This window comes from Cyprinus carpio, chromosome B2 (assembly GCF_018340385.1).
Source record: "Cyprinus carpio isolate SPL01 chromosome B2, ASM1834038v1, whole genome shotgun sequence".
NCBI lineage: Eukaryota > Metazoa > Chordata > Actinopteri > Cypriniformes > Cyprinidae > Cyprinus > Cyprinus carpio.
The window spans coordinates 8,992,866-9,006,566 of record NC_056598.1 but is presented as its reverse complement, the minus strand read 5'-3'; the positions used below and the strand labels follow the sequence as shown (position 1 = coordinate 9,006,566).

General features: G+C 35.6%; 1 protein-coding gene across 4 annotated transcripts in view; it reads left to right on the top strand.

The window, feature by feature from the left end:
• Window positions 1–198: 198 nt before the first annotated feature.
• ssbp3a (single stranded DNA binding protein 3a) overlaps window positions 199–13,701 on the top strand; it is a 34,767-nt gene continuing 21,264 nt past the window's right edge. For all 4 annotated transcript variants that reach the window (XM_042719269.1, XM_019113203.2, XM_042719268.1 and 1 more), the window contains exons 1-4: window positions 199–387; window positions 819–891; window positions 1,014–1,075; window positions 2,287–2,371. In XM_042719269.1, the coding sequence (XP_042575203.1) occupies window positions 332–387; window positions 819–891; window positions 1,014–1,075; window positions 2,287–2,371 (276 nt within the window). In that variant the 5' untranslated portion in view covers window positions 199–331. The remainder of the gene's footprint in view (window positions 388–818; window positions 892–1,013; window positions 1,076–2,286; window positions 2,372–13,701) is intronic.

Below are 13,701 nucleotides of genomic sequence, written 5' to 3'. Positions count from 1 at the left end.
ATTATTATTATTATTATTATTATTATTAAAGAATAAAGTTTTCCACAATGTCTCATAACACCCAACAAAATTAATAATCCGTTGATTTCAAAGAGCTTTACTTTACTGTTTTACCTTTACAGATATGGGGATCGTTAGGTCACGTCGAACATGTCCATTGGTCTATAAAGCTGTCAATCATAAACCACAGATCCCGCCCATAAGTTAATGATGTCGCTGTGGCAGGGTCGGTTGAAGCGGATGGGGTCAGAGGCGGGCTACATGTTGACAGCTGGAGCATAAGGAAACATCGCAGTCAAGCTGGCAAACGCGTTTATATTCAGCGCAAATCATGTTTGCGAAAGGTAAAGGGACCGCGGTGCCATCGGACGGGCAAGCTCGGGAAAAGTAAGCGCTGCTTTCTGTTTACACACTTATTTACACGCACAGCTGATGTCACGTTATGTTATGTCTTCTATAACAAGTGATCTTGTTTGAGACATTCCAGCAATGTTATAGTGGAAACTGATAAAATGTTTTATTCGCAATAGATTGAATTGCTGGTGTGTGGGGTTTTCTTCTTCTTCTTCTTCTTCTTCTTCTTCTTCTTCTTCTTCTTTTCTTTTCAATTTATAAGTGAATTTCACATCATTATTATTTGCAAATGTTCATGGTGATATCGATTATGGTTCTGAAAATACAGTATATAGATGCAGGCAGTTGTTGTAGAATGCCAACTGAAATGTAAAATTTTTAGGAGAAGAATAAGACTATATGGAAACAGACAAGAGAGTTTTATTGGATCTATTTATTGTAAGGCATCTGTTTTGATTGTGCAGGTTGGCATTGTACGTCTATGAATATTTGTTACACGTGGGAGCTCAGAAATCTGCACAGACGTTTTTATCAGAGGTGTGTATGTGCATATATATCTTTATTCTTAAGAGCATGTGTGCATGATCATGCACAATGTCTGATTTTGTTATGCATTGTGTGTATTAAATTCTTCTGTTGTCTGTTTTTATTATGTTTAGATAAGATGGGAGAAGAACATAACCCTTGGTGAACCACCAGGCTTTCTGCACTCTTGGTGGTGGTGTGTATTATCTGCATTCAGTAGTTGATCAGTATTTTGCAGTAATTGGAATCTTTACAATATCTTATGAAATTTATTCTTAGAATAATTTAATAGAATGGATAGCAGGCAGTGACATTTCTTAAAAAAAAAAAAAAGAATATATAAAAAAATCTAAAGGTAAAATCATTTTAATTTCAAAATTACTATTTTTATGATTTGACTGTTAATATTTGAGTTCTCTGGAAACCTAAGCATAAACACACAACATATATATATATATATATATATATATATATATATATATATATATATATATATATATATATATATATATATGTTTCAGTTCTCTAAGGTTTCAGTTCTCTAAGCATATATATAGTTCACCTAGAAATGAAAATTAGTTACAAATTGAATTATCATCAGGCCACTTAAAATGTAGATGAGTTTCTTATTTGGAACTGATTTGGAGAAATTTAGCATTACACCTTGCAAATGCAGTGAATGGGTGCCGTCAGAATGAGGGTCCAAACACAATCCATCCAAACTCCAGTCCATCAATTAACGTCCTGTGAAGTGAAAAGCTGTGTATTTGTAGGAAACAAATCTATTATTAAAATGTTTTTAACTTCAAAGTATTGCTTCTGGCTCACATACAAGTTCATAATATTGCTTTCTCCACTGATAAAGTCATCTCATTTGAATCAGGAGAGAAATATACACACAGTACTGTACACGGCACTGTTTCCAAGTGAAAACAGTCCGATACATTTCTAGACAAATATGTCATCGAATTGTGATGTGAAAGGACAACAGAGGATGATCTTTTTCGCTGGAGGAAGCATTATTATGGATTATGGACGGTTTAAAGATGAAATGTCGTAATGATGGATTTGTTTATTACAATCACACAGCTTGTGGATTACTTGCATTGCTTGGGGACTATTGTGATGTTTTTATCAGCTGTTTGAACTCTCATTCTGACGACACCCATTCACTGCAGCGGACCAATAGTGAGCAAGTGATAAAACTAAATTTCTCCAAATCTGTTCCGATAAAGATAAAGAAACAAATGCATCTATATCTTGAATGGCTTGAAAGTGAGTAAATGTTCAGCAAATTTTCATCTTTGTTGCTTTAATGTGCTTCCTTATTAATGTTATGACCAGCAAGTCCAACTATTGTGACCCATGCAATATTTTCTCATTATAAACAATGCTTTCATTACACAGTGTGTTTTGGGACCTGTACTGTGCAGCACCTGAGAGAAGGGACACGTGTGATCACTCCAGTGAAGCTAAGGCCTTCCATGACTATGTAAGTGATGCATGTTTATTTCAGCCTTTACTAGCATATTGTAATAGAAGAGATCTGCTCCATGAGATAAACTCACTGAAATATATGGTGTGAAGCAGAATATTAATTACAATTATAAGATGGTTGCATATCTATTATTTTTGTTTCGAGTCAGCTTTGTTTATCTGGATTCTATTAAAGGTTAAAAGATAGGCTATTGAATATCCTTTTCCAGATTTGCACAATTGATTTGAATTTGATTGTGTATTTACAGCATGACAGTGCCCAGTTGGTGTGAGCATATGAACATTTCCCTCACATTATATGCATATTCTTGGGAATTAGGGGATTGGTATACTATAGCAGACATGATGTCCAGTGAATAGTATGGCTTGAATATCAGAATATTGAAAGTATTATATAACAGTGTATATCGAGTGATTGTATGTGCTGTACATGTTACCAGTACTCACTGGTACACTGGTACACAGTACAATTATTTGTAAAATGTCATCTTATTAGATTTTTAATGCTCTTTTTTTAGGTAGTGTTCCCACTCCATTCTTGATCATTGAGGTTACTTTGATGCATTGATCACAATGGCTTTGGGTTTGAACGTCATGAACGGGAAAAAGATCTGTTGTTTGAAACAGAAACCAGTCTTACACAAATCTCCCTAAATCCTAGAGTTTTAAAATGCTGTACATGTTCTTAGTCTGGATTAAGTTGAGTAAGCTGTGAGGATTTATTTAGTAGTTGTGGAGCTTTGGTCCCTTCCACAACAGACTCTTATCAAGTTGCATAATTTTACTCCAATGCAATGGTAACAGAATTACAATTCAAATTATTAACCCCTTTAAAATACTATAGACTCACTGTCATTCGAAAGTTTGGTCAGTACATAATTTCTGAAAGAAATTAATGTTGTTATTCAGCAAGGATGCACTGAATTAATCAAAAGTGATAGCAAAAACATTTATAATGGTACAGAAAATGTATTTTTTGAAATGTTGCTGTTCTCTTGAACTTTCTATTCATCAAAGATTCCTGAAAAAAAAAGTATGGCAAATATTAAGCAGAGCAACCTTTCTTTAACATTGATAATAATAATAAATGATTAAGTTTTATAATTATGAATTATTAGGTTTTAATACGTTTCTTAAGCAGAAAATCAGCATGTTAGAAAGATTTCTAAAGGATGATGTGACACTAAAGACTGGAGTTATGGCTGCTGTTTTGCCATCAGAAATAATTTCAAAATATATTAAAATAGAAAACCATTATTTTAAATGGTAATAATATTTCACAGTATTACTGATTTTACAGAAATTTTGATCGAATATATGCAGACTTCGTGAGCATTAGAGACTTCTTTCAAAAACATTTAAAAAATCTTATCAATCCCAGCCTTTTAAACAGTAGTGTAATTCAGCTTTTGAAGTTTGCTTTACCTTTACATAGTTATTTTTTTTAGGGTGTGCAGTATAATGTGGAAGGTTTTATCCATCTTTGTGCCGTTTAAAAAGCAGGCAGTTCTCAGAAACAACCTGGCCCTTTAAAACCTGAAATGGTGGTTGATGTGGTGGGATGGGGGAGGGGAGCTTACAAGATCTGATAATGGTGAGGTCTTCTCTTGCTTTTTAGCTTTTTAACCCTGACACAGCAGGAAAGTGTGTCACACACACCCCAACTCCCTTCAGGGCAAATTAAGAATAAAAACTGCCAGCAACCAGGCTAAGAACACAAACCTCTCCTTGGTAAAGTACATAATTCAGTAGTTTGACTTTGATGGCAATTAAATAGGTTTCTAGTCATATGTTATTGTATATTAGGAATGTAGCATATAGAGATTTTTTGAGTGTGCAGTCAAAATGTTGGTTGGATCAACAGCTGAATGCAAAGGAGTTGGTGGAAATCATTGATCTGACTGTCGAATCTTCCCGCTGCTCTTTTTCCCTCACACCTTTGACTGTGATCTGGTAATCAGTGTTCACCCGATGGCCATTCAAAGTGTGAAGTCCTCCAGTCCCCTGTGTATTCTGTAATGATATTAACATGGATTGTTTGCTTTGATCAATCAGAGGTTGAAAGAATCCAATGCAAGGGTCACACTTATCATCTCCGTCCTTTATGTTTCCTAAGGCCCTCCTCGGACACATCCACACTCACATTTGTTTTATCTGTCACAATGGGATCATTCCATTGACTTCTATTGTTTATGTACTGAGCTTATAATGATATTTACACTCAATTAATACCCTGAACATAACCCTCACTTGAACTTTTTCAAGGGGTGTGTACAATATGCCTATTTTTTTTAGCACATTAAATATTGAATATTTAAAGGGATACTCCACCCCAAAATTAAAATTTTGTCATTAATCACTTACCCCCATGTCATTCCAACCCGTAAAAGCTTTGTTCTTCTTCGGAACACAATTTAAGATATTTTGGATGAAAACCAGAAGGCTTGAGACTGTTCCATAGACTGCCAAGTAACACTGTCAAGGTCCAGAAAAGTATGAAAGACATTGTCAGAATACTCCATCTGCCATCAGTGGTTCAACCATAACGTTATGAAGAAACGGGAATACTTTTTGTAAGCGAAGAAAACAAAAATAACAACTTTATTCAACAATTCCTTTGTCAACAGTCTCCTCTGTGTCTCTCCATATCACCGTATGCTGCATATGCATTTCTGTATCAGCCGCGCCACAAGGATGGAGGTTCTTTCAAATCAAAGCTAAATACACGTAGCAACAGTGCATCCTTGTGGTGGCTGATACAGAAGAGCATACGCAGCATACGGTGCATCAGACGCTGCATTAGAAACACCCTTGCATTAGAATTAGAACTTTTTTTTTTTGAGGAAAAGGTGATATAAAACAAATTATTGTGTTATAAATGTACATAAACATAAAAAAAAAAATCAATATACAAAACTTTTTGAGGTTTTACATTGCTGATGACTGTTTAAATGCATCATCACAGTCTTGTGAAAAGGGTCCATTCCTGTCAGGACTAGTCAGTCTAGTTAGTCAGTCTAGACACACCAAGTGTGGGACACACCAATTTTCATTAACCATTGTTTTATGGCTTCAGATTAGTGCATGTATTTCATAATGCTTGTTTCCACACCATCAAAATAAAGGTCTTTGAAACCAATGGAAACGTTTGCAGTTGTAACGTGGGGCTTTTTTATGTACACTTACTCAAATGTTTCCAGTACTGTCTGTGTTTACAGCCTAGGGAACAGCAAGGGACTGGAGAATACAGGAAGGAAGTGAACGACAGAGAGAAGGAGTACAGGCAGGGGGAGGGGTGTTGGGTCAGGCCTTGGCTCAATCCTCAGCTATTTTCCTGTGTGCTGCAGATAAACAAAACAAAATGAGGGCCAGGAAAAATTCAGGGGCCAGCATTTGTACGAGTTCGGGGCCCAGAGCACGTATCTCTATGTGTGTGTGTGTGTGTGTGTGTGTGTGTGTGTGTGTGTGTGTGTGTGTGTGTGTGTGTGTGTAAGAAAGAGAGGGTGGGTTAATTAGTTTGCTCGATGATAAGAAAGCCCCTGTTCTTGGCTCAGTTGTGTGGACACGCTGCAACAGGAGTGGTTGGAAATGCAGTTCTCCACTTTTAAGCTATTCCAGGAATTTCCTTCTCTCTCTATCTCTCTCTTTCTTTCTGCCTGACTGTTGTCTTGCCGGCTAGGTGGAGTAGGGGGTATGTCTTTTAGGGGTTGGAATGTAGTGCTGTGTTCTTTAGCCAGGCTTAAGACCCACAGTTGCTGATTTGCCTGAATTCCTCATGATATTGTGGAGTTCTGGGTGAAAATCTTTGTGTCCCCATTCAGAAAGAAAACACATTCTTGATGTTATTTGGGATAAGGTTGGTTTGTTTATAGAATTTTATTTCAATCTTTTTTTCTTTCTTTTATAACAAGAACTTACTCTGTTCTAAATGTAATTGTGTATTGATAATTTTGGCTAATTTGATCATGCTCTCAGCTAGTGTTCGACTGATATGGGGTTTTTAATTGTGAATATCAAGTATCTATGATTCAGATCACAAGTGATTCATTACTTTCACAATTTAATAAACATCATTTTGGATTAATATTCAGTAACTTAAAATTTACACACAGTATTGCAAATTAGGTTTTTCTGTTTTTTGCTCAGCCAATGAAAATAGTTCTAGTCGAAGTCAATGGAGATTTAGAATCATCATGTCTCTGAGCTTCACACAGCAGTGGTTTTGTTGCAAACTGAATCAATGGCCCTGTTTACACCTGGTATTAAGATGCATTTTCATTGATCCAATCACAAGTGGACAGGTGTAAAGATTCAAAAACTTTTTCAGCTCGTCCGTTTTCAGCCACTTCCAGAGGTAGTCGAAGATACATTTTAACCAATTGCATTTGTAGTGTAGACGCTCATGTGGTTAAATAGGTCCAACCTTTAAAAGCTGCATCCGAAATTGCATACTCTTCAAGTAGGTACTTCTCCTAAATAAACACTTACTTTGCAGCAGTAAAAAAAGTGTGTTCTATATAGAATGTGTGCTGTGTGAATTTTATCCGGACATACTATGTTCCTTATGTTGTCATTGTCATGTGACCTACATCATCAAAAGCTCGCCTGTGGCCTCAAGGGATAGTAAGAGGCTGTTCACAAAAACACGTGGAAAACACTAGCCGCGCATTTTTCTCCTTTCCAATGCGCTCAGGAGCTTGCGTTCCAGTGGCTTCTGCCATTGCTCAGCAACCATGACCTGTGCTCTCCATGATGATGTGGAAATTTTAGCAAATGATAAATGGATTTCAACCACTGAAAATCCCTTGCAGTAGCTCTGCTACTAAATTTATTTAAAAATGGGTATCCCTGTACAGCATTGGTTAGCTGTTCCTCCATCTTGGCTGAGCTTTCAACGTTGTTACGGAAAGGGTGAAGCTGGTTTTTGTCGCATGACCTGTGATGTGCTTGTGGCATTCTGAAAAGTTGAGATGTTTTTTGTTTTCATCTCGCTGTGGCACAGACGTGCCAGGAATAAATGGACGCGTCACACAGTACATTTGAAATATTTCAAAATATTTGACATATTTGACATATTACTCTTTTCTCACTTTTTTTAGCTACTATTCAGTATTCAGTAGAGTCTTTCGTCACCACCTGCTAGCATAACAATGAAACCTGCTTTTTGAGTCACTAAAAAATCTTCACCACTAAATGGAAACTCACAGACAAATGGAGTGATATAAAAAAATGAAGCCAAAGTGTAGTTCAGTGACACATTCTTACTATATTTAAATTAATATCACACAATTCACATGCACAATTATCGCAAAACAGACATTAGAAGAATATAGAGGCTGTGTGGGCTTCTATATGAGTAACGAAAGATAACCAAACTAAGCACAGACTCTTTATTATTATGACATGTAAAGCATTTCTGCCTATTCACCTCTTTCCATCGTCTCACCTGAATGTAGTTGTTTGGAGAGGAAATGGTTGCTATAACAACAGCCCAGGTGGCAGGTGACCTGGGTGGTCTGCCTCAAGCAAACACACTGTGCCTGTGTCTGCGTGCTGACGCTACCCTCCCCCTACTCTGAACAAGCACAGCGTTTCAACAGATAACTTAATGAATATAACAGTAAAAACTGTTTTTCAGCTCCTGCTGTTTAAATCCTCAGGGCAAAGCCCTAAACTAACCCAGGGTCTTTACATATTGTTTGATTGGGAATCAACCATAGACATAATTCACCTTTATTGTTAGTTCTATGTGTTATGCCTAAAGGAAAATTTGACAGCACTGTCAGTATTTACTTTATGATTATTAGTGAGGCTCTAATGAAGTAATAATAAAATAATAATAATTTATAATAATAATAATAACTTATTCCAACAATGTATGTGTATGAAAACTTAATGAAAACTTATTGTTGAATCAGCATGACAAAAATACCTATTATTGTTTCATTTAGTGTATCAGTACATTTTAGTTTTCATTTCTATTTCAGTTAACACACAAGTTAATTACTTGGCTGATAACAACTTCTGTAATGTTTAAACTATACCTCATTCAGTTCAGGCTACATGTAGGTTTTCTAGATTTTACATGGCAAAATGGCTAATTTTCAAATTAATTCCTGCATTGCATCGTTTAGTTAGACGCACATCTCAGCTGTAAAATATTTATGTATTTCACTTAAACTGTAGTATGTGCATTTTATGTTTTTAGACACTCTGCCACTGCTGTCTATTCTCTTTCCATTGTATACAACAGGGCCGTACCCAATATAGACATTGAGGGGGACAAAGTAACCCCCCCCCACCAATAATTTAAAAGTGGCCAACCCCCCCCCCCCCACTTCCCCCATCCCTTTATTAATTCTTGCACTGATCTGCTGCACTCCATTATGCAGTGGTCTTGTTAGGATGACAAAAACCTTTATACGTTATATTTGCAGCCTGGTCTGCCTCTGCAGTCTAACAGCACTCAGCAATGTCAAAATAACTGAGATGGCCAATCAGATCAAAGCAGCCAGGGTTTACCGTACACATAGGCAGAGCTTGATTTCCAGCATGGAGTGTCAGTTTAATGTTGAAACTAGACAACGAAGTAAGATATGGAAGTTGCAAATCATTTAATATGTCAACTGTCTTTTACATTAGAAATATGGCCATTTTGAGAGAGAGAGAGAGAGAGAGAGAGAGAGAGAGAGAGAGAGAGAGAGAGAGAGATGAAAGTTGTGTTTGTGAATAACCTGCATCTGTGCATCTCTTTCTACAAAAAAATGAAGCTGTGTGTTTAGTTGCTTAAAAACTGTGATTTTTACCTCCTCGTTGAGTAATATAATTAACGATCCAGTATCAAAGCTATTTTATTAACAAAAGTCACTGGGCAGCGTGCAGTAGATAACAAGTTTCTGTACTCTGCTTCAAGTGCCGCATTAATATAGCTTTTTATATAGGCTATACACTGCCTTTCAAAATCAGTTAGATTTTTAATGATTTTTACTGGAGTCTTTTGTGCTCATCAAGGCTGTATTAATTTGATCGAAAATACAGAAAAAAACTGTCATTTTGTGAAATATTAAATATTGGTTTCCCATAGGCCTATAAAGAATTTCTGCGACACGGTGCTAAATTTTAGTGTCACATGATTCTTCAGAAATCATTATAATATGCTGATTTATTAACAATGTTGAAACTCTTGTGCTCCTTATTATTTTTTTGTTTCCAACATTGATTATAAATCGGCATATTAGAATGATTTCTGATGGAAAACTGGAGTAATAATGCTGAAAATTCAGCTTTGTTTCACAGAAATAAATGATATTTTAAAGTATCTTAAAATATGAAACTGTTATTTTAAATTGAAATAATATTTTCACAATTGTTTTTTCTGTATTTTTGATCAAATAAATGCAGCCTTGATGAAAGAAACTTCATTAAAAAACATTAAAAAACTTACTGACCCCAAACTTTTGAATGGCAGTGTAAATGTATATATATATGTGTATATGTATGTATGTATGCATGTATGTATATGTAAGTTACCCCCCAATGTTTAACACATGGTTATGGCCTTGGTATACTCTTATCAAAAAAATTCCTTTAAATTATACCAAAATGCAATAATAGAACACCTTTGTCCACATTTTATGGACTGACGGACAACTTACATGGGTGTTTGCCTCTGATGATCTTCATAAATGATTGAACAAGTGAAAGTGGGCTCATTCAATGGTTGTATTTGAGAACCGTTTTGCGGGAGATGCCAGGTGTTAAAAAAAAAATGAAAAATTGAAAATTGAAATGAAAATTGAAAATCGAATGCCAAACCACTGAACGAATATTTGAATATTCTGGTCCAGCCCTAATGGAAATATTACATTTATTGGCATTGAACACCAATCAGTGCATCCCTAATTTTTGTTTTCCTGTGTTCTCAGCCATCAGGCAAAATTCATTGTAGTGTATCCTGAATGTATTGGGTGTACCTGCTAAAAACACATTTGGATCAAAATAGTAAACTGGAACCTTTCATTTGTACACAACTGTTCATTCGTAGCTCTTCCTCTTAGAGACCCTTGTTTTGAGTCTTGTAGTTTAATTGCCAGTAATGGCGCTTTTATCAGGGAGGTCAATTGGACAAGGGCATCAGAGAGCGCCCATAAACTGCTCTCCCTTGCTAATTACCCCATCCTCTGAGTACATTCTAGAGCTCTTTAGAGTCTCTCTGCCTATCAAACGATTGCTCAAAATAGTCTTTAGGTCAAACATTGTGCATGAACCACAGAACCCTGTCTCTGAATAATTTATTGGCCAAGGAAAATGTTTACAAGCCTATGAAAGAAAACACTGCAATGGAAGCGCGAGTATGGGGTTGACCGATGATGTGGACATAATGCCTGTACTGGGTTTTCTTAAGACCTTTTAGCGCTGCTCGCCATCATTTTTAGGCCACATATTTTGCCAGGTACTATTATTGTAAAGTAAGTTGCATCATTTTTGCCAAATTAAACCCATGGGAATAACGCCACAGTGCAGTCAAGGCATCATGCAAACCACTTGGGTCTGGTGAGTGTGTGTTTGCCACTTATGTCCTGTTACTGGTTACTTGCACATTCCCTTAGGAATGTGAATGTGAAAGCAGGCATGCTCACAGCAGCTTTGGATTTCTGAGTCCAGTTTACATTTTGAGTGTGAATCAAATCAACTGTTCTGATGCTCACAGAAAAAAAGGACTGATTCTTTTTTTTTTTTTTTTTTTGGTAAATTGCTTGATTATCGCTGATCTGAGTACTTACATACTCTCAGAAAAAAAGTACAAAAGCTGTCACTGGGGCAGTACCTTTTCAAAAGGAGCAAAAATGTTCCATTTAGGTATTAGTATATGCACTTTAGGTACAAATATGTACCTTTAAGTTGCTTAAATGCATAATAAGGTATAAAATACTTTTTGAAAGAGTAAATCTCAATGATAAATGTACCTTTTTCTGAGAGTGTATATGTACTTACTGTACATACTAGGTATCAGGGGTGTTTACTATACTTTCATACTGGGGCACAGCCCTCATCATAAAAAGTGTGCCAATATTATTTTTTTTAATACTGTTTTGAATATAAATGGATATACAGAAACTTGTCTATACCTGCAGAACAGATTTGTTACAAAAGCTGCACATGCTATAAAAAGCTGCTTCGTCGTTGACAAATGATAGAAGACAGTTTTGTTTTTGGTCTCCCTAATATTTCAGTGTGAGAAACTTTTGAAAATGATTCGGGGTGTCCTAAATCGCGAACAGTTTCAGACCTTTTAACAAACCTGTTTGAATTGTTTGTGCTCCAGTAAAAATGGTCTATAGTGACACCCCTGCTGTATATGCTAATTATTAATTAGTGATCAGTCAGCTGTCAAGAATAATTTAATCAATGTCACTTAATCAATTATCTATGGTTGATTAAGCAAGGTACATAGATTTGAGGTGTGTGCTGCTCATGTGTAAAACATGCACCAGACACAATAGAAAAAAAGCCAGCGTATTGTTACGACTGTAATGTTATGGTGCTAGATCCTTTGTGCAAGTAATTCAAAATGTACATATCAAGCTTTTAATGTGATCCAAAAGTGCATTAAAATAAAAACTATGCAAAGTCCTTAAACATGGAAAACAGAGAAATTTAACTAAGTCAAGTTTAATTATATTTCCCACATAGATAATTGTTTCATCATATATCAGGTTTTGTAACACAAACAAGATATAGCTATAGAAAATAAACATTAATAATTTGTTCCAGCAACTTTTTCATTTGTTCCTACAACTTTTTAATTTGTTGCCATGGTCCTTGTTTTATTAATTTGTTCTCTAGTTAAATTAAAACTTAATTTAGTACAACATGGCCATGACTTAATTAAAATGAGGAAACAAAGTAATAAGTTGTGAGAACATTCTTAATTTGTGGCCACAATATCTTTTATTTTTTTCCCCCGCATGTCCAAGGTAACATACTATACAAAGAAATGTTGTGTGCCTTACCTTGTCTAACAAGCACAAACTGTGTTAAAATTGAATGACGAGATGAAGACTGAAAACCATGAGAAGATATAAAATAATTAGGTTATATTAGGCTATTTGTTTTTTGGCAAGTAAAAATTTATATGGTATATAGCATTTTTACCCCAGTAAAATATGTGAAAATAGGGATTTTAGTGTGGGATTGAAAAGAAAATAATAATTGAAAGAAAATTAAACTTTTATAATACCTTGTGAAAACCGTAGGCGAGACATGAGGATTTGTGAAAAGAAACAAGAGATTCCGCAAGAGATTGTCTTGTTTTCTATTGTTTTCTATTCTATTACAATATCTATAATTCAGGATTTTCACTGAATGCAAAAGCTGAATAATCAATGATGGTGAAAAAATTTATTAATTGGTGAAATAATCAACATAAAATAATAGTCAATTAATCATTATAATTATCATTAGATTAATATTGATCATCAAGTTAATCATTTGTTGCAGCCCTAATGAACACAAAAGGATAAAATATCCTGGCCACTCATTCCAATATAATGAAAATAGTTGTTGTTTTTTTGTTTGTTTGTTTGTGTTTTTTAATCTTCAACTGTTTATTAAATCATTTGTCTGACTTACACCCGGGAGCAAGTAACAAACCATGAAGAATCAACAACAGGCTGCAGAAAAATACTTTCCTTTATCATTTCACTTCTTTATAATAACAGGAACATTGCTCACAGCAGGAGATCTGATGTCCGACAGAGATATTCTTGAAACGTATTATTGAAGCAGTGTTTTAATGGATGTAGCGGTGGTACTTTAACTTCTCCAAGAGTGTTTCACAGTGTTGACTGTTGGCATGCTAAAGCACAGCACAATAAAACACAAAGCTAACATAAAGCTGCAAAAATAGTATGAGTAGTATGGTATTTGCTATTACAATCATAGCCACGAGCACATGGAGGGATTGGGTGGTTGAGCAGATGCCTCTTAATTGAGAGGATTGTGGGTGAAGAAGTGCTGAGACCCTTTAGGACTGAGAAAGAGAAGCTACAGGAGATGGCAGCAGATGGAGAGAGCTTCTCTTCTTGCCTGAAGTCAACTGTTAACTGATGCTGAACACAAGCACTGACTCCCAAAGGAACAGCTGTCAATAGCCATTAAACTGCAAGCCTATCAGTTTTCAGTATTACAGTGGCCTGATGGAGTTTTTCTTGACAGTAATGGTCTTGATGGTCATGGACAGAAATCACTGATCTATTTGTTGATTTTGTCTGAATGACTTGAGAATTGCAGAGATAATGTATTATTACCAGATCAGATGCTTTT